An 18,558-nucleotide genomic window follows, 5' to 3' on the forward strand; every position below is an offset into this window, starting at 1 on the left:
AGTATTTTGTTCAGAATAGGCCTTTGAAATGCAGTAACGAGCCAGTTTTTTCAGAAGGGGACTGCGCATGTGTAGGCTCCTGGAAACTTTGTGCCCAAGTTGAACTGACTGTCCAGTTTCCAGGACTGGAGTGTCCAGGGAGCTTTACTGTAATTGCATCCAGCGTGTTCTGAGCTACTTGAAAGCTTTTCAATCAAAGTTCTGCTGTTAAGGACTGGATATACAATATCAAGTCTGTGGGACACCACTGTTGAAAACTTGCATTTGTAGTTCAGCTCAAAGTAGAGCTACTGTTCAGAGGAACAACAGACACCTATATTCTGTTACAAGGAGAGAGGCTGGTCTGTGGCAGGAGAGGAGGAGGTGGAGAGCCTCATAACAGTATAGAGGATCAGCTATGGTCTGTGTTACACGGATTTCCTGCTGCCTTACAGACAATGTATCAGGGGAGGGAAGGGGGAGGAGGGAGGGGAGGGAAGGGGGAGGAGGGAGGGAAGGGAGAGGGAGGAAGGAGGGAGGGAGGGAGGCAGGAAGGAAGGCAGGAAGGCAGGAAGGAAGGAAGGAAGGAAGGAGAATTCTGGCACACATCTTCCTAAGACTACTCTCATCTGCTTCTCTCAAAACTGGAGAGGGTGGTTTTTATGGAAATGCCTAGTTCAATGCCACAGTATTAGAAAAATGGACACTAAAATTTATTTCATATTTAGGACTATTTGCAGAATCATATGTCTAAATTCCCATTCTACATTTATAGAATCAAGGTTCCAAAGTCTTGTGGTTGGAAGAGGAAGTAGAAATGGACATTTCTTTCAGTTCGGGACACAGCAGATGAGCATTTCAGGAGAGAAATCAAATGGAAAACTGCCAGGGTTTATTTTTCACAGAATCCCAGGATGGGTCAGGTTGGAAGGGATGACAGTGGCTCATCTGGTGCCATCACAGAGCACAGGGCACAGGATTGTGTTCACACAGCTCTGGAATATCCGCAGGGAGGAAGCTCCACAGCCTCTGTGCACAATGTGCTCAGGGCTGGCACTGCCCAGGGAAGGAGTTGTGCCTCCTGTGCAGGGGGAGCTCCCTGGGCTCAGTCCTGCCCTTCCTCTGTGCCATCACTGCCCCCGGAGCAGAGCCTGGCCCTGCTTGGAGCCTCCCTGCAGCCAGGGACACCCAGGGCTGAGAGCTCCTCTCAGCTGTCTGGAGGCTGAACTGGCTTAACAGCCGTTTCTGAAACAACTTGTACATTTCTGGAAGAGAGAAGATGGCCAGAATGAATGACAAAACCAAAACAAAAACCAAAACGGACAAACAAGACCGGCATAATCCCCTAGGAATAGAAAACTACCCCTTGAAATACTTAAGGGTTAAATTCTAGCCTTTTTGATGTCAAATATTCCTAAGTCTCTCCATCAAGTCCTATCTAGGTCATTAGACAAGTATGTACAATTAACTTTGCAAGCTTCAAAATTTCTAAAAGCCATATGTAAAAAGAAATTCCTTTGCAACTGAAATACATGAGACTAAACTTAGACATATTCTGCCTTCCAAGCAGTGCACCAAGATTTGTTGAGGGATCTAGAGTAGAAATCTTAAGAGGACTGTCTGAGGGAGCTGGGAAAGGAGCTCAGCCTGGAGAAAAGGAGGCTCAGGGGAACCCTTTGGCACTGCACAACTCCCTGACAGGAGGGGGAAACCAGGGGGATCAGGCTGTGCTCCCAGGGAACAGGGACAGGACAAGAGGAAAGGGCCTCAAGTTGTGCCAAAGGAGGTTCAGGTTGAATTAGGGAAAATTTCTTCATGGAAAGGGTGGTCAGGCTGCCCAGGGCAGACTCCCAATCCCTAGAGGGAAAAACATGTGGGTGTGGCACTTGGGGACATGGGTTAGCAGTGGCCTTGGCAGTGTTGGGGGAATTTTAGAGGTCTTTTTCAACCTACATCTATGCTATTCCTCGGACAGTTGTTTGTTCTCTAGTCATCTTCGTGCTGTCCAATTTTTGGAGTTTATCATTTCTATGTCATACCTAAAATGAGCAGCTGAAGGAATATTTTTGTAATCTAAAGTGAATTTCAATAACATAGATAAAGAGTTCTTAATTTTAAGAAGCTACCTCAAAATCTTACCTGAATTGGTAGGTACCGTGTTAATGCTAAATTTAAACTTAAGCTGGTTGAATTGTGTATTTGAAGGCACTGAAAGTATGTATTTCAGACAAACTCATGGCACATAAGCAGGAAAGTAGCTCTCCTTTCTAAGCGCTTTCACTTCTGTAGAAGACAGTACGTTACTTGTCCCCGTGCCCTGTTATCACTCGGTACAGCTGAACATGGCAGGGGGACTTCACTGTGTACTGAGTTATTAATGGCAAACCTGGGCTGCAATCAGGGCACAGGGCTGAGCAGTACTGAGCAGAGCAGCTCAACAAGTTCTGTGGTGGATTTTCTTTCACAGGAAATTTAAAACCGTGGTTAGAATTTAACTTTCCTAAAGGCCATAATCTCTCTCAAACAAAAAAATAATTCAGGAAAGACTGTATCGTAAAAGATCAGATGAGATGATTACAACAGACTCTTTTTTTTTTTTTTAATTCTGTACATACATAACTCCTAAGAATGAAAGAACAACAAATATATTCAGAAATGTTTTCTGTGACAAAATGCATGAAAATATTTGAAAAATATTCTTACAACAGAATAAATACAAAATTTCACAGAGATTCTGTACTTTAATAGAAGTGTTTTTCCCTTGTAAAAGTTCAAGCCCAAAGCCAGTTTCAGCAACAAGTTTAGAACCATTCTTAGGTATGTCCTCACCTCTTGACTTGAAGGAAGTCCATTGTGAGTCAATACACATCATGTTTTATTAAATAAAACATTCTGACACTTCCTTACCCTGTGTGTTTATGTATATAGAATGGCTCATTTTAAAAGAGGTGAGTGGGAGGAAATACAAATTAATATTTCACAGATTACCTACATACAAATGTACATTAAAATTGTAATACTTTCCATTTTCTCCTTCCAGTGGGAAGGTGACTCTTAAGTTCTAAAGTTACAAAGCAATTAAGTTTCCTCCGGGGTGGTTTTTATAGAAACACCCAGTTCAATGCCATAGTATAAGAAAAATGGACGCTAAAATTTGTTATATAGTCAGGACTAGTTGCAGAATCATATGTCTAACTTTCCATTTTCTGATGAAAACTCTGGAGATGGTTGTATGCAAATGAAGTCCAGGAACAGGACAACTAAGTGAGGGATGCATGGAATGTTCTCTGATAAAATCAATAAAGTCTGTGACTCATAAAAAAGTAATATTGGATAGATTTATAGTTTTTCCAACCCAAATAATTATTCTTCATATTTATACAGTAGCAGATTGAATCATAGTGTCTACTGTGTTTTAATTAAACTTCCAGGTGGAAATATTTGTTAAAAATCCAAATTTAATTTAGCTGTAGCACTCCGCAAAAGCAATGCTCATTTGCTAAGCAAATTTTTTATGTATAGATCTCCTGTGTACAGTTAATGCTGCTTTTCATAAACACTGCTGTAATTTCCCATTCATGCACTGCTTATCCATCCTACCATGCCTTTGGACCTTCAGTATTTTTACTGACTGCTTTCTTGAAGAAATATGCACTGGTTTAATTTTAGGTGACATTTAAACTTATCCTAATTAAACTGGTGCAACCTGTATTTAAAGCAACCTGTATCTAAAAAGTGGTTTATTTTGATTCATCATAAACCTGTTCCTAAAGGATGATCAGGAAAAACTACCCCGGATAAAAATGTAACCTCCTTTAAGAGGAAACAGAGGGTAACAGAGCAGCCAGGAGTTTAGTCTTGTGACTCCAGCGAGTCGTACACGGTAGCACTGAGCAGATTCAGCCAGGACTGGAGAGGCGCTGAGCGAGCTCTCCACTCCTTCCCATCAGTGCATCGAACAATTGCATGTGCCTCATTCACTGAGGCACTTTTTTCAGTTCTTTGGAAAATCCTGAGAGATCCCAAAATGAGGAACAATTCTCCATTTCAGACCACAGAGCAACATCTCCAGTACATCCCAGTTTGCAGACTCTCATGTTGTTGCGGGCCAGCACAGACAGATCTGGAATCCAAGCTGCTGCCTGCTGCTGGGGTCACAAATCCATAGCTATGCCTTGTGTGTTATTCATAGGGGAATTTTTTTTAATTGGAGGGTCCTATCAAAGACACTGTCCTGTCATTATTTAAAAAATTATTTAGAACCACTGTCTTTCTCTTAGAAGTAATTTCAGAATGTGTGAGCAAGTGTTGGTGGGAAAAGCGCACACAAGAGCGCAATGACAAAACTGTAAGCAACAAAATTAACTACCTTAAATTTCCCCCGAGGATGCTGAGGGAACAGAGCATGCCAGAGCAGCTGCTCTGGTGATGCAAAAATCCTCGTATTTTGTTTCCAAATCTTCTGCCAACAGCGTTCCCGTTATGAAATTGTATCCCTGCAGCCATTCGGGTTTGGGTAGAGCAGTAGCTTTGCACACCGGTAAAGCTGCAAAGCAGAGCAGTGAAAACGTGAGCTGTGCGCGCCTTAGAGTTTGGTACATCTCCCTCGCCGCAGATCGCGCGGAGGGGCCGCGGCGGGGCACTCGAGGCGGTTCGCTCGCTCCTCCCATGCGGGACGGGCCGCCACCGCCTCACCGGGACACGGCGGAGGGCGCAGGGACGGCCGTGCCGGGTCCCTGCGGAGACCGGGGGACAGGGAGGCTGCTCCACACCCCGCGTGCATTCCTATGGCGCCTCCCCGCATACGCCGCCACCCCTCGGCTGCCCGAGGGCCAGCGCCGCCGTTTCCCCGCGCGGCTGCCCGAGGGCCAGCGCCGCCGTTTCCCCGCGCGGCTGCCCGAGGGCCAGCGCCGCCGTTTCCCCGCGCGGCTGCCCGAGGGCCAGCGCCGCCGTTTCCCGGCGCGGCGCACCCGCCGCCAGCCGCGCTCCCGCCGGACGCTCGGGCGCTCGCGGTGCCGCCCCGGGGCGGGGCGAAGGGGCGGCCCCTCCCATGGTGCCCCGCGCGCGGCAGAGCTCCGCGCCTGCGCACAGCGCCGCCGGCTCCCAGCAGCGCAAGATGGCGGCGGGCGCGTCAGACCCACTGGAGGAGATGCTGCTCTTCTCCGAGGAGGTGGACGAGAAGGCGCTCAGCGACCTGGTGGGATCCCTGGAATCGCAGCTGGCTGGCGGCCGCGGCCCCGCCGAGCCGCCCCCGCCCAGGACCTCCGCCCAGTCCCAGCAGCCGCAGCAGGGGAGCCTGGCGGGGGGCAATAGTCCCGGCCGGCAGCAGCACGGCCGCTCCGCGTCCTCTCCCGCGCCCGGGGCAGGGGAGGCGGCGGGCCGTCCCGGCAGCGCGGGGAGCCGAGCCCCCGGCCAGCGGCCTCTCCCGTCCCCGTCTCCCCCGGCGGCGGCGGCAGCGGCGGCGGGGAGGGGAGCGAGTGTAAACAGTAGTAGTGTGCAGCAATCACATGGAGCGGCTCCCGGCGGCGGCAGCCCCGCCGCGCCCGCCCCGCCGCAGCCCGCCGCCCCTGCCCAGCCTGTCAGCAACCATGTGGCCGCTGCAGCCGCCGCTGCGCGGGACGCGGGGAGCCCCCGCTCCGGCCCCAGCCCGCCCGCCGCCGACAGCGCGCCCGGGGCCGCGGGGAGCGGCGGGACCCCGGCTGGGGGCGGCGGCGGAGCGGCGGGAGCGGCCGAGGGCTCCGCCGCTGCCCCCGCGCCGCGCCCCGGCGAGGCGGCGCCCAAGGAGGAGGGCGCGGGGGCGCGGGCGGCCGCGATGCCGCCCGTCAGCGGGCACGGCGGGGCAGCCGCCGCGCAGCCCCAGCCCGCGCTCGGCGCCTCCGCCAGTCCCGCGCCCGCACCGCCGGCCCCGGGCTCGGCCCCTCCGGCCCCCGCGGCCCCCGCCGCGCCCAAGCCCGCGGTCACCGCCAAGGCGGGTGCTGCCCTGCCCGCCGCCCCCCAGGCCGTGTCGCCGCGGCCGGCGCTGGGCGCTGCCCCCCGGATCGTGGCCCCGCAGCTGATCGTGCGGCCACCGCCGCAGACTACCATCCAGCTGCCCCCCGGCTTCACCATCCCGCCCGGTAAGTGGTGCGCAGCGCTCCCTTCGTCGCCGCTCGCTCTAACGTTCTTCTCTTGGCCGGGGGCTTTGCTTTCCCTCAGAGCTGTCATCTCCCCGCTGCTCGACGTGCTGGAAAGCAAAGAATAGGCACCTGTCTGAAGGCACCGTCTGACGAACAAGCTGCCGCTAATTAGGGTGTAACTGGTATGACTAATGCAGAGTAATTGCAGCTGTTGTTGGATGAGTTACTGGTTTTGTCCTGGGGAGAGCACCAGTCACGGTGAGTTACTCTGTGATAGTGTAGTTGGGCCCTGGATAAAAAGGTAGAATGTTAGCTAAGAATAACTTTATATGTGTTTTGAAGGACTTTATCTTCTGCTTTACACTCGATAGTCCTGAAAAGTTTTCTGCTTGGAAGAATGTCTTCTGCTGTGAACCAAGTTGCAAATATGTGTAATCTAAAACTTGTAATTTCAGTAATTGTGATAATCCCTTTGCTGTGTGAGAGTAGTCTTCACATCACCAGATTTTATTTCTGAAGCAACTGTTATGTCGTCTTTGTACTCTTCTTAAGTTTCTTAAATTTCATTACTAGAAAATTAATTCAGCAAGGTTGCTAGCAAACTAAACCAGCATCCCTTCATCGTCGTGATTCCTACTCTTGACCTGTATATTGTTTCATCTGAAGGATATTGTGTTCCCCTACGTAGATTTTCATGTTGCAAAAATTTGAGTATCTTCCCATCTTCTTGATTTAGCAGTTGACTTAACATTTAAACTAATTCTTTTTTTTTTCCCCTGTTAATATTGATAGCATGTTAAAATGTGGAGCTATTGATGTAGTCTGAAATAACTTACTTCTTCCAACTTGTTTCTTAGAATAGTTGATATTTATTAGCTAAGTAGAGCAGCAATGTGAGGGTGTAGAAGCGTGCTTCTAAGTGGACTTCTAGTAGTTGTGTATTTGGCCCTAGTTTATAAAAAATCCTCCAGAGTCTGATGCTCCAAACATACAAAGCTTGGTGGTTTCACAAAGACCCAACTAACTTGAAACAGGTAAGTTGCTGTTCAGACTGTGTTAGTGCCTTTAGCCTTTGACTCCCTTTGTTAATCTGTTGAAGATTACCATATTCAGATGATAATGTGCATTGTAACTTTGTACTCGGTTTCTGAAGTTCATTGTGTCAATACTTTGATCTGTTACTTACTTTCAATAGAAGAGGGAAAAGGGAGCTTTGAAAACAGTCTGATTCAGGACTTAAAAAATGTTACAGAAATAATACACTAGAGAGTTTTAATTTGAATTTGATTTTATTACAAGATAGATGTAAATCCATTAAATTTTCATAAACGTGAAGATAGTATGTTCTAAAAGGAAGTTACTAAAAAAATAGTGTTATTTCTGAGTTTTTTGATTGGTGTGGATCATTTATAATTAATCTGAAACTCCCATATAGCAAACTTCGATATAAGACAGAAATTTAGAATCAGTTTTTGAGAACAGATTATTTTAGCATATAATGCTCATAAATTGTGTATTTCATCTTTATGTGACTGACAGGAAGGCAAAATTAATCTCATCATTTAACTGGATTCTAACTTGTACCAACTGCTCAGCAACAGGAATTTTTAGTCCTCCAAACAGAATTAAAATGTAACGTTAACACATGAGCATTTATTCATCTGTAGTAGTAATTGTGTCTGCAACTTTGAGACCGTGTGGTGTGTGTTGCAATTCATTTGTCCTTTCTGCTCAATTTTTCTCTATTCAGAATTAGGTTTAGAAAATGGGAAGATAAATTAAGAACACGCCTGTGAATCTGTGTAATGCAAATAGAACATATATTTTTTAATACATGGTAGGTATTATCCTATGAGGATTTCTATATAAGGTTCATAGTATAATCAGAGAAGTGATAACCCGTTTGGCCAGTTGGTATATTAGGATGACCAGATGGTTTAGGAATGGCATATACCAAATATCATCTGTTAGCAGAATTTTCTGTAAATGTAAACTCTGAAGCTTGGTGCTTAAATGGCTAATGGGCCATAACAGTTACGTTATAGATGAGTTTTTAATGAGTTTTTTTCAACTTTTTAATTTTCAAATTGCTCTTGGTTTTGAAAGAGCATTATTTTTAGGGCCTGTGGATGGGGTCCTTGCTGTAGCTGTGTATGCCTGTTACCTTAAACCTTGATTTCCATGAATCTTTAGTTTATAGTGGCAGAAATTTGCCTACTGTTTGTGTTTGTAGCAGGAAATATTGGCTGGGAGCACCCAACTCGGTGAGTGAGTGATTTTGTGTGTGCTACAGTTCACTCATGTGTCCCACGATTGGGATTTGTTTTTCTGTGTCAGAGATTGAAAGAAAAGCTTTCTTGGTATAGGTTTCTGAAATTTGTTACAGTAGTGCTTGAATTTCTTTATCCCCAGGGTATGTTGTAAACTGTGTTCCTTTAGCAAGGTGTTGTGGTTTGTTTTTTTTTTTTTTTCCTGGGAAGTTAATAATTAGAATTGGATATAAGCTTTTACCTTTAGAATTGGATATAAGCTTTTACCTTCTTCATTTTCCTTTGAAAAGTTAAAAAAATTCATTAAGCAATTTGCACATAGAGATAAGTTGTAGAAACAGTGTCTACTGACTCTGTTATCAGCAGAATAAAAGTGACTTCATAGGTTTTTAGTTTTTTGGTTCTCTAGTAATTGTAAACAAGATGTTTTTCTGTTTATTTGACCTGTTGTATCCTATCTAGGTTAAATTATTAAAATGTTTTCTGGAACTAACTTGGAAATTCTTTTTAAATAATCTGTCTGGAGAACTGATTCTTAGTTCTGAGTGAACTATAGGAAGAACATTGTGTGGTTTGCAGTGACCTTGAACAAGTGTGAAACTCCAGGATCCAAGGGCCAGCTCAGCCATTGTCTCCCCTTTTCTGACCTGCTGACTACAAAACCTAGGGCACAGCTTGATGGCAATGGCTCTGTTGTGTAGATGGTCTCCATTTGCGAGGTGTTTTACAAGCAAATAATCTGAAAAAATTATCATTTCCTTCCAGAAAGTGTTAGAAAACACTTGCCAACTTTCTAAACTGGCTGTGCTGTATCATTGTGTGCTGAGTAGTCGTGTTGGTTCTCTGGGATTGACAGTGTTTGTTGTTGATGTTTAAACCACAGGTAGTGCCTCCCAAAGTGGTAATGGCGGGTACCAAATAGCTTAATCTGTTAATGCTCAACATTAAGTAAATCTCAGATATTGTATACTCAGAAGTGTGTCTGGCCTAATATTTGCATGTACTCATAAGGTGTTGTTTAGTAGAGCTCTCGGGTCATTGTCCCTGCTATGCACATGCTGAATTCTGCTTCCAGCAGCTGCATTGTCCTTATAGTTTACTTCTAATGAGTATTTATTTCTAATTTTCTTCTTCTGACCCTGACTAGACTGCTAGAAGTTGCTGTCCTCCAAACACCCAAGTGGCTGCTTTTTTCATCACTTTTTTCCAGAAATTGCAGTTGTTTGAATTCCAAACTGAATCCGGTCTGCTAGTGGGGGCTCCTTTTCTTCTTTGAAATAACATCTAGTGTTACATGAGAATCAAAAAAAGATACGATATAGAGAATAATGTACAGTGCTATATATTATTTTACTCTGTATTCTGTGGCTAGATAGTTCTTTATGTTATCCTTGCTATTGTTTACTGTCTAGTGACTGTTCCCTTGCCCTCACTAGGGATGGTCCTGGTGCGTACGGACGCTGGACAGCTCGTGATGGTGCCCCAGCAGGCTCTGGCACAGGCTCAGATGCAGGCTCAGGTGCAGACACAGGGACAGAGTCCTGCCAACATGTCACCCCGGCTTTCTGTGCCCACAGCTGGCCCTGTTTTTCGCTTGTCAACAGCTCAGGTGTGTCCAGCTTGATTTCACTTCGATGCATTATGTCTTACATGTTATTACTTACATGTTATTATGTTTCTGCAACTGTGCTTTCCTTCTCTTTTTGTTATGAAAACAGGAAATACTTATTCAAATGTAGTTTATTTTATGAGGCCTAGGATTTTTGTTTTTCTGTTTAGGGAGAAATTCTGCTTTAGAGAGTCTCTTAAGACTATGTGCAGATGGTGAGATGATGGGAGGCTCCAAACTCAATCTTAGTCTGAGCTGTGTATCACTGGTTTAATAAGTGCTCCTTGCTGCCCTGAATCAGAAGCACTGTGATATCCCAGCATGCTGAATTCCAGCATGCTGAATTCCAGGATAGCTAATTTCACTGGACTTTAGAAAAGAGAAAGCCAACCGACATTATATTCGAGGATTTGCAATGATATTTTAAAATAACTTTTTAAATATACTTTATTCAAAAGAAAGGTTTGATTCCTTTAATCCACCTCTGGGTGTGATCTGTCTGCACTGAAAGTTTTGTCTGTGTTGTGAGTACATTTCCTTTTTTCTAGGGATTGACAGGACAGAGTGCTTTCCTGTCCCAAGCTCTTCAGTGGAGTGTGTTGATTTCAACTTAGAGCTGATTTATTTTCGGGGGTGAATGTAATTTTTTTCTTTTTAATTCTCTGAAGGTTGCATTGATTTAAAAGTTTGTAGAGAGGTAGTTTAGCTTTGGGCCGTTTGGGGCTAGAGCTGAGCTATATTACTAAAATGTAGAGGCAGACATCTTTAATACAGGGCTGCTGTGCCATGGAAATAATAAGCAGAGTTTAAGGTAGTTTTGCCTAAGGTCTGTGTTTGCAGAAGTGATAAGTAATTCTGTGTGGAAAGATGAAAAAAGGTGCCTTTATAACTTTTTAGTTGCTGTAGAAGTTGCTTGAAATAACTTCAACAGGTATTTTCCAATATTTAACATATGATTACTGTCCCATTATAAACTTTATGTATAACCCCATATTTATAGTCTAAATGATTTTAAAGTTTAATTCAAAACTGAAAACAATGGTAAACATTTCAGAAGAGATGGAAGCTGGAATAAATTCAGAGAATTGAAAACAGTAACATGAGGCAATCTAAACCACAGAGTGGCCAACTAGAATGTTAGTTTTAGAAGTGAGTGTCACTAGAAAGACTCAATGGAATGTGTCTCAGGAAAGATAAATGAAAGCTTGGAAATACTTGGAAGAACTTTATGCTCTCATAAGAGAGGTAAGTGCAGTATTGGATGAAATTTGTTAAAGAACTTTGCAGAAAAGGCAGCAATTTAGTGTTTAAATTTGTGGTATCTGGAAGGATAAGACTTGTAGAAACCTTCAAAGAGAAATGTGTTCCAAGAAAAATAAACACAGAGATACTTGTATTCATTTACAGATTTTTTTTTTTTTTTTTTTTTACTAGTTTGATGACAACAAAATTGCAGCCAGTTCCTGACTTTGTACATCTGTCTTTGGTTGTTTGGGGCTTTCTTTGTGAATATGTACAATCACTTCTTTAGTAGTTACTGCAAGCACATACTCTAGCAATACATCCTGAGACAAGTTTGTCGTGTAAATGCAAAATAGAAGCTGTGTTCTGGGACTGTATCAAGAATGGGATCTAAGTCTGTTAAATGAGTTACTTTTAGCCGTTTCTCTTCCAAACGGTTAGTTTTTAATGTAACTAATTGCTATGGCCAGCATACCAAATTAAAATTCAGCATGGAAGCATTCATATTAATAAGTTGTTTGTAATTTGAAGGCTTCTGAGGAATAACCTTTATTGCACATGGAACCTTAGGAAATACGCAGAAATGTCAGCAGACCCCCTGCTTGGCTCTGGGTTCAGTCTGGAGTTTGGATCCCAAAGTCAGCCTTAAGATGTGTGCCCAGCAAATGCTGATCATGTTGGCCTTGGGCAGTTGTTCCCTACTTGTATCAAGCAGTTAATGTTGCAGAAGTATAATCTGACTTGATGGGTTTATATAAAAATGAAACCATGGGGATACTGTGTGTTCAGGTGTTTGTAGTCAGCTGAAATCTGGAGGAGTTCAGGTATTAGGAAGTTGTAATTGTTTTTGTACAGTGTTCTGCCCAGATAAGTACCCCACTGCACCGTAGATATTCCTTTACACTACCTAGTGCCAACACGCTGGTTCAGAAAAGAGGAAGCCAGCAAGGCCTTATGAATGTTAAATATTTTGCCAGATGCAAAAATTTGATTATTTTAGTGTAGGGGGATTAGAATGATGGTATTGTAACTTATTGGGATTCATCTCCTTTGGCAGATCTTTGTGGTAGCAGCCCAAACTCTACTGCATCATTTCTGTATTTGTTGTAATTAACGGGGTTAAGAAATAATTAATATTGCCCTTGGGAAATTCACATTGAACTTCCCTAACTCTGCATTTGATCTGCAGAGTCTTCTTTCATTGTGACATGCTTACATGTTATATATGTTTGACACTAGTGTGTGCTTTAAAAATTGTGGTTGACAGCCTTTTAAAGCAAGAGTGTAAAGGTGTATCTAATCACAACTAGATTATTTGTTTGGTTAGGTGGATGGTTTATAACCAGAGACTGTTCATTGGTTTTCCAGAAGAAATGTTTGATAATAAGTATAATGCTCACATTTTAGAAATGTCAGTTATTTGTTTGCGTAGTCATTGTAATTAGTCAATTCAGAGATCAAGTTCTAAAATAAAGGCAATTGTGTGTACTGAAAAATATTTTCTTCAGGTAGTTTTTAATTAAGCTGTTTTCTTTCAGGATCTCTTTTTGGTGTGTCAGAAAGCTGAATCCAGTGAATTAAAATTTTCAGAATAAGCTTAAAATTAGTAAAAAATGATGTCCTAGGTTGTTATGTATATAACAAGGTTTATATGTACATAAAATTCAAGAGTTGTGCTGTCCAGTGTGACTGAAGCACAGGAAAATTCTGGTGCCATTAGCTCAGGACAGACTGAATATAAACATTTATTTTGCCTAAGTCTTGCAAAGTGTTTTGTGAGATAGATGAACATGGTAGGCCTATGGAGTTTTAACTTTTCTCTCTGATGTTAGTGGGATGGTTGGTATTTTACTGTGCAGAGCTCAACTTTATTACTGTATCTTTATTCAGTTATTTCAGGATAGCTTTATTTGGATTAAAATGCAGGGTGTTTTAAATGTGTAGCACTTAGCATTGTACTTTAGTCACTGAGTTTGTTTTACCCTACTTATACCTATGTAGAAAGTCAGCACAGGCGGAAATTTGCAGTCTGCCTTAGGGATCCTAGGAAATAATATCTTAAGAAGAACATAAACTAGGAAAGACATGGCTTTCATACATTTTGGGTGTTACGGTTGCTGTTCTGCAGATTGTCCTAATTTTTAGCTTGTGTCAGGTGTCACAAGTTACTCAGCTAAGTGTTTGTTTTCAGTGTTCATTTATATATACACTTTAAATAAATATTGTGATGAGAGGGTTTGTTGTGAGCCATACAGCTAGATGTAAAACACAGCATATTAAATAACATGACAAAGAAATTGCAAAAGATGACAGTTACTTTTGGCAGCTCATTAAGGAGTGCTGAAAGTGCTAACTGGAGACATAAAATGGATTTTGAATTACTTTTTTTAAAACTAGAAGAAAGTATATTAAAAACTACCCAAGTGTTCATCTAAATTTGAAAGCTCTTCGGTTCTCTCACCTTGACAACTATGTAATTGTAATTTCTCCACTCTCAAAAAAGGAGGGGAAATTAAGGCAATACTTAAAACGTTCTGAAATAAGATCTGCTTGGTTGATGCATACAGACCTGTTCAGATTCTGAACCACTTCTGCAGCCTGGCACTGCAGAAAGATTTTTCTTTCCATATCCCAGGGCCATAATTTGCTAGATCTTCTTCCAGATGTTCTGGAGGAAAATGAACCAGGTTTCCCCTGAAAATTCCTCTAGCTTCAGCAACTGGGCTGATATCCAGGACAGTATGTGAGGAAGGAGGCACCTTTCTCTGGGAACAATGGAAGTTGCTGAGAAAGGAAAGCGTAATGTGTTTCCCTTAAGGACTTTGTATAAGGGCTTAAGTAAAGGCTTTTTTTTAAAGACAGTGGCTTTATCCTCACATGTTCCATTGTTGGAGGTTCAGAAGTCAAATACCTGTATACAGTAATATGTACCTTTGTAGGGAATTGATAGAGCCAACTCTCTTCCCTTCCCAAGTTTAAAAAACTATGTATTTGGATTACAGTGCCAAACACAAGAGTTCAGAAAGATTAGGATACCTAACTTCCTGTACATCCTGCATTGCTGTCTCCTGTGGGTGTGCAGTGAATTCCAGTCTTCCCATGATGAATGCTTCAGCTGGGCAGTCAAGGCACAAAGTTGAGTTGCACAGTAGACTTAAAGCTGATGTTTCTTTCTCTTTTAGTGCTTGGATTTGCTAGTTAAATTAATTGATTTCTGCTGCTTGTAGTATTTTGTCTTGTTTTGTGTAGCTTTCAGGAGTAGAGGCAGATGTACAGCTTTGGATATGCTTTTGTGTTCGGTTCTTAGGAGAGGAGAGGCAAATCCATTTTGAAAGGAAGACTTGAGTTCTTCTTGACTCTTTGGTGGGGTAATCTGATGAACATTTAGTTATGCACCTCTGAATTGCTGCTGTGTAAAGCATGAATAAAATCTGACTGTTTCCATTCTTAGTGGAATTCTGGAAAACTGGCAAGAGAGGTTAGGCATGTACCTCGTACGGAGGGATCAGTTTAAGCATAACTCGAAGGTGCTGAAGCATGGGTAGCTGTCCCAGAAGGATGGACAGTTCCTGCAGCACAGTCAACACAGAGGAGCAGTGAAATGGAGGCAGTCGAAAGAATCAAGAGGCTGAAAGTAACAACAGTACAGAGAGAGCAGTGGTTGAGAGAAGTACCTGCAATAAAAAGGTGTATTCGATATTTTAATGATCTTTTCCATTTACAGTCTTTCTGGTTTCTTTAAATTATTCAAGAGAACATGAGTAAGTGTAATTGTACCATATAACAGTTTTAATTTAGTTCAAACTACAAGATTGTGTAGGACTGTAATGGGGACATTAATGCCTGGACTCATTGACCTTTGAGGCTTTTTCCAACCTAAATGAATCTCCAATTCTGTGGTATTATCTATGCCTAACTGTAGTTTTTCTACAGTGTTTTGTTCTGTTTAGAGAAAAATAACAAAATATTTAGGTATATTAAAAATATTTTTCATATCAGTGCAGCTACAAGAGGCTTTTTTTTTAATATTGGTATCTCAGGGTTTATATGGAAGTACTTGGTCTTCTGTGAGTATTATAATGATCTTTTGATGCATTAAAAAGTGCAAGCTTGCTGTACTGTGAAAGTGATAATATGCTTCTTTTGAAAAACGTGTCTAATGAAATAAAATTTTGGGTGTTTTGATTTAATGTGTGTAATTTTAATTTAACTGTTTTCTTTTTGTGGTTTTAGTTTCCTTTTGCTTTTTGGTTGGTATTAATTTTAGCTGAATATTAATAAAGTTTTAATGTTGCCAAAATTTTATTGGCTGTAGAACATTAGTTAAGGTATAGGATTTTTAGGAAACAAGCCATTATTTGTTGGAAATTAAATTGATCTTAGAAGAATCCTGCTCTAGATTCTTGTACTGTGAGCAGCTCAAATAGTATGGATTCACTTGCATTACTATATTCTTCAGAGATAATAAATTCAGAAGTCTTTTAAAACTGGTTATTAGATTGCATTAAATTTTTGCCTCCCTATCTTATTTTGAATCTTAGACTTGTGAAATTGTGAAAAATAGGGAGGTGCTGCCATCTAGTTTTCCTTTGCTGTGTTTCTTTTGTTTATCTGCATTTTTCATTTGTACAGTTTGTGGCTTTTCATGCCTCTGATAAATTTTGTTCACTGGCTTTCAGTATCCTTATACCCAGGTGGGCTTACATGCATAACCAAATAGCAAAAAATAAGTTGCTTATTGCAAATTATTTTAATTAAAATTATTTTATATTTGTTACAAAATTAAAGTGCTCCCATCAACTAAGAATATAAAGTGAATATCATACAGGAAATGTTGGCCTAGCGCATAATATTTTATTTTGGGATATCTGTTGTTGGAACTTCAAAGCAGGTGAAATCGTGTATATTGGAATTTTCACAGGACTGCTGCTGAAAATGGATTTGGCTTCACAGTTTACTAATGTTTTTGTTTCAAGTTTGATTCAAAGTGTGTTTTCCTGTATTAAGTTTCTTTGTATGTTTTTAGTGGTCAGAAAAGGTAGTTATGTGTGAAATTTGATGGTTTAGATATTTAGGCACATAAGTGGGCTACTTAACAGTCCTGCTGCCACCAAGATGATCAGCAATCATTTGCGTTTTGTTTTCATTGTCTAAACAGTCTGATATGTGTATATATATATTTTTTTAAGGAAAGTGACTGTTTTTTCTAGCTTTATTTTTTCTTGCTCTAGGCATTTTTCGAACTTCTACTCTTAGGGATTTGAAGTTTATATCATGACCTCTAAGGTTTTACTTTCTGTGTTTCAATACTCACTTTCTGTTAAGTTTCACTTTACTATCTGTTTTTAAAATGAAAAGTTTTTTGAGGGATGCCAAGTGCTACATCCCCTGCTCTGGCTGTGGCTGTGTTGCTGCTGTGAATCACACTCTGTGGAGCAGCAACAGCTCAGTCTGTGCCCTCACTGTGGTGCTGAGGGCAGTTCTAAGCTTGGCTGGTGGTTCATGAGCTGCTCTTCTTGCTAAAGCAGAGCCTTTCAAATCTGAGATAATTCTGGTTATAGATGATGCCTGTGTTTTCAGCATTGTTTTTATTTTTATGGCAGCTTTGGTAATTTTTTTCTCATATATTATTACTGATTTTTGTTTTCCTTACAGTTTTTCATATCCCGCTTTTCTGGAAAATGCTTGTTTTACTCTGCAGAAATTTTAAGCAAATAGATATATCTTTTTTGTTGCTAAGGTGTACTGCCATTATCTTCAAATAAGCTATTCCATATTACTTCTTTTGTATAGATGTTTTTTGGACTTCTTTGCAATATTCTGGAGAATACATTTGTGGTAGGAGGGCAGGTGGGTTGGGAGGTCAGAGAGAATAAGAAATGTGTGGTCTTTACTGTGCTTTAACCACAAAACTGTTTTCTCTCATGATGAGTGGTTATTTTCTGTATAAGTAGACAATAAGCTTTCGGTACTTACAAATTGTACTGTTTACATTTTTATAGCATTAACACAGCTCTAAAACTTAGAAAACACTCAAATGTTAGTAAGGCTGTAAATTTAAACATGCAGAGATTATGAAATGCTATAAAGAATGTTCCTGACTAGTGTCAATGTGGCTCCCATGCCACATATGCACTATGCTGCTTGACCACACACTACTGTTATATTTAATTTCTACAGTGTGTAGGCTGGACAGTCATAATTAATGAAGAATTATATAATATTTTTTTTCCTCCACTGTTTCATGGGTTGCTTCAGGCTTACTTGCTGCCCCCCTCTGCAGTGGGAATTAATAACCAAGCAGGTTTTTTTGTGAAGCTTATCCCTATAACAACTTTCCCAACAATGCAGTTAAGGGGATTACTAGCCTCCTTTTATATGTAGGAAATGGAGCCTAATTGTCTCTATTTTAAGTATTAAATGAAAATCCTTGTTAATTTATTGTGTTCAGTTTGACTTAATTTCTTTCAGGTCCAGCCATGGCCACTGCTGGTCACAAACTCCAGGTTTCAAGTTGGGCACTCATACTGCGTAGAAGTATTGATTACAATGGACTATCTGTATTTGCAGGCAGCACTAGGCACTTGAGGCAGGAGTAGAATCCAACTATAGTGCCAAAATTTAGCTGGGTTTGTTCACCAGATATTTTGGAGGAAAGCTGGTGGTTGCAGAAGGACCAATCACTTCACCAGGGTATGAGAAAGTACTTTGATAAGTATTCGCTTCAGCAATAGCTGTTTTGGACTTAGAACCCCTGGTTTGTGAATGTTTTCTCTGGTGGCCCCACACTCCTCTGCCTGTCCTGTGTTGCTCCCAGTCCTGTCTCTTCCTGCCCTGTTGTGCCAAAAGGGACATTGTGCACATGAGGAACAGAGCAACGTCTCCCTGCATTGGGTTCTGATGCTCCACAGTGATACTGTGGTGGCAGTGAATGCTCTGCCTCTGTTGTCTGACCTACTAGAGATTCTGCTCCCAGTCATTTTCTGGAATTGTGTGTAAATGTCCAGCTTTTAAAGGGATAATATTATGGGTCAATTTTGCTGTACTTTTACCAGGCTGAAAAAAAAAAAATCAAGTCTGACAAATTGCTCTGCATCTGAAAGTCAAGTGCCTCTTGCATATGAACTGTAACCAAAGGAATTGAGAGGTAGTTAGTAAATATGTGAAGTTTCTCCATGAACTCCTCAGAAGTTTATGTCTCGGGAAGCAGACTTTGCTAATGGGGAGTGTTATGATGGATTAATAGCAGTTAGGGCTACAGCTGTGCCTGTAGTAGAGGTTGTATGAGTTACTAAAAAATTATGTGGTAGTTGACCCTGGCTGGAGACTAGGTGCCCACCAG

The 18,558-nt window shown here is 41.8% G+C and overlaps 1 protein-coding gene across 4 annotated transcripts in view; it reads left to right on the forward strand.

Moving 5' to 3' along the window:
• Positions 1-5,053: 5,053 nt before the first annotated feature.
• LOC146432426 (transcription initiation factor TFIID subunit 4-like) overlaps positions 5,054-18,558 on the forward strand; it is a 146,505-nt gene continuing 133,000 nt past the window's right edge. For 2 of the 4 annotated variants that reach the window (XM_085072067.1, XM_085072065.1), the window contains exons 1-2: positions 5,057-6,095; positions 9,802-9,974. In XM_085072067.1, coding sequence (XP_084928193.1) covers positions 5,096-6,095; positions 9,802-9,974 — 1,173 coding nt within the window. In that variant the 5' untranslated portion in view covers positions 5,057-5,095. Of the gene's footprint in view, positions 6,096-9,801; positions 9,975-18,558 lie in introns of all 4 variants that reach the window. The other 2 variants (XR_014854591.1, XM_085072064.1) reach the window with 2 other exon arrangements.

The sequence above is a fragment of the Lichenostomus cassidix genome, chromosome 11 (genome assembly GCF_008360975.1).
Source record: "Lichenostomus cassidix isolate B80296 chromosome 11, HeHo_3.0, whole genome shotgun sequence".
Lineage (NCBI taxonomy): Eukaryota > Metazoa > Chordata > Aves > Passeriformes > Meliphagidae > Lichenostomus > Lichenostomus cassidix.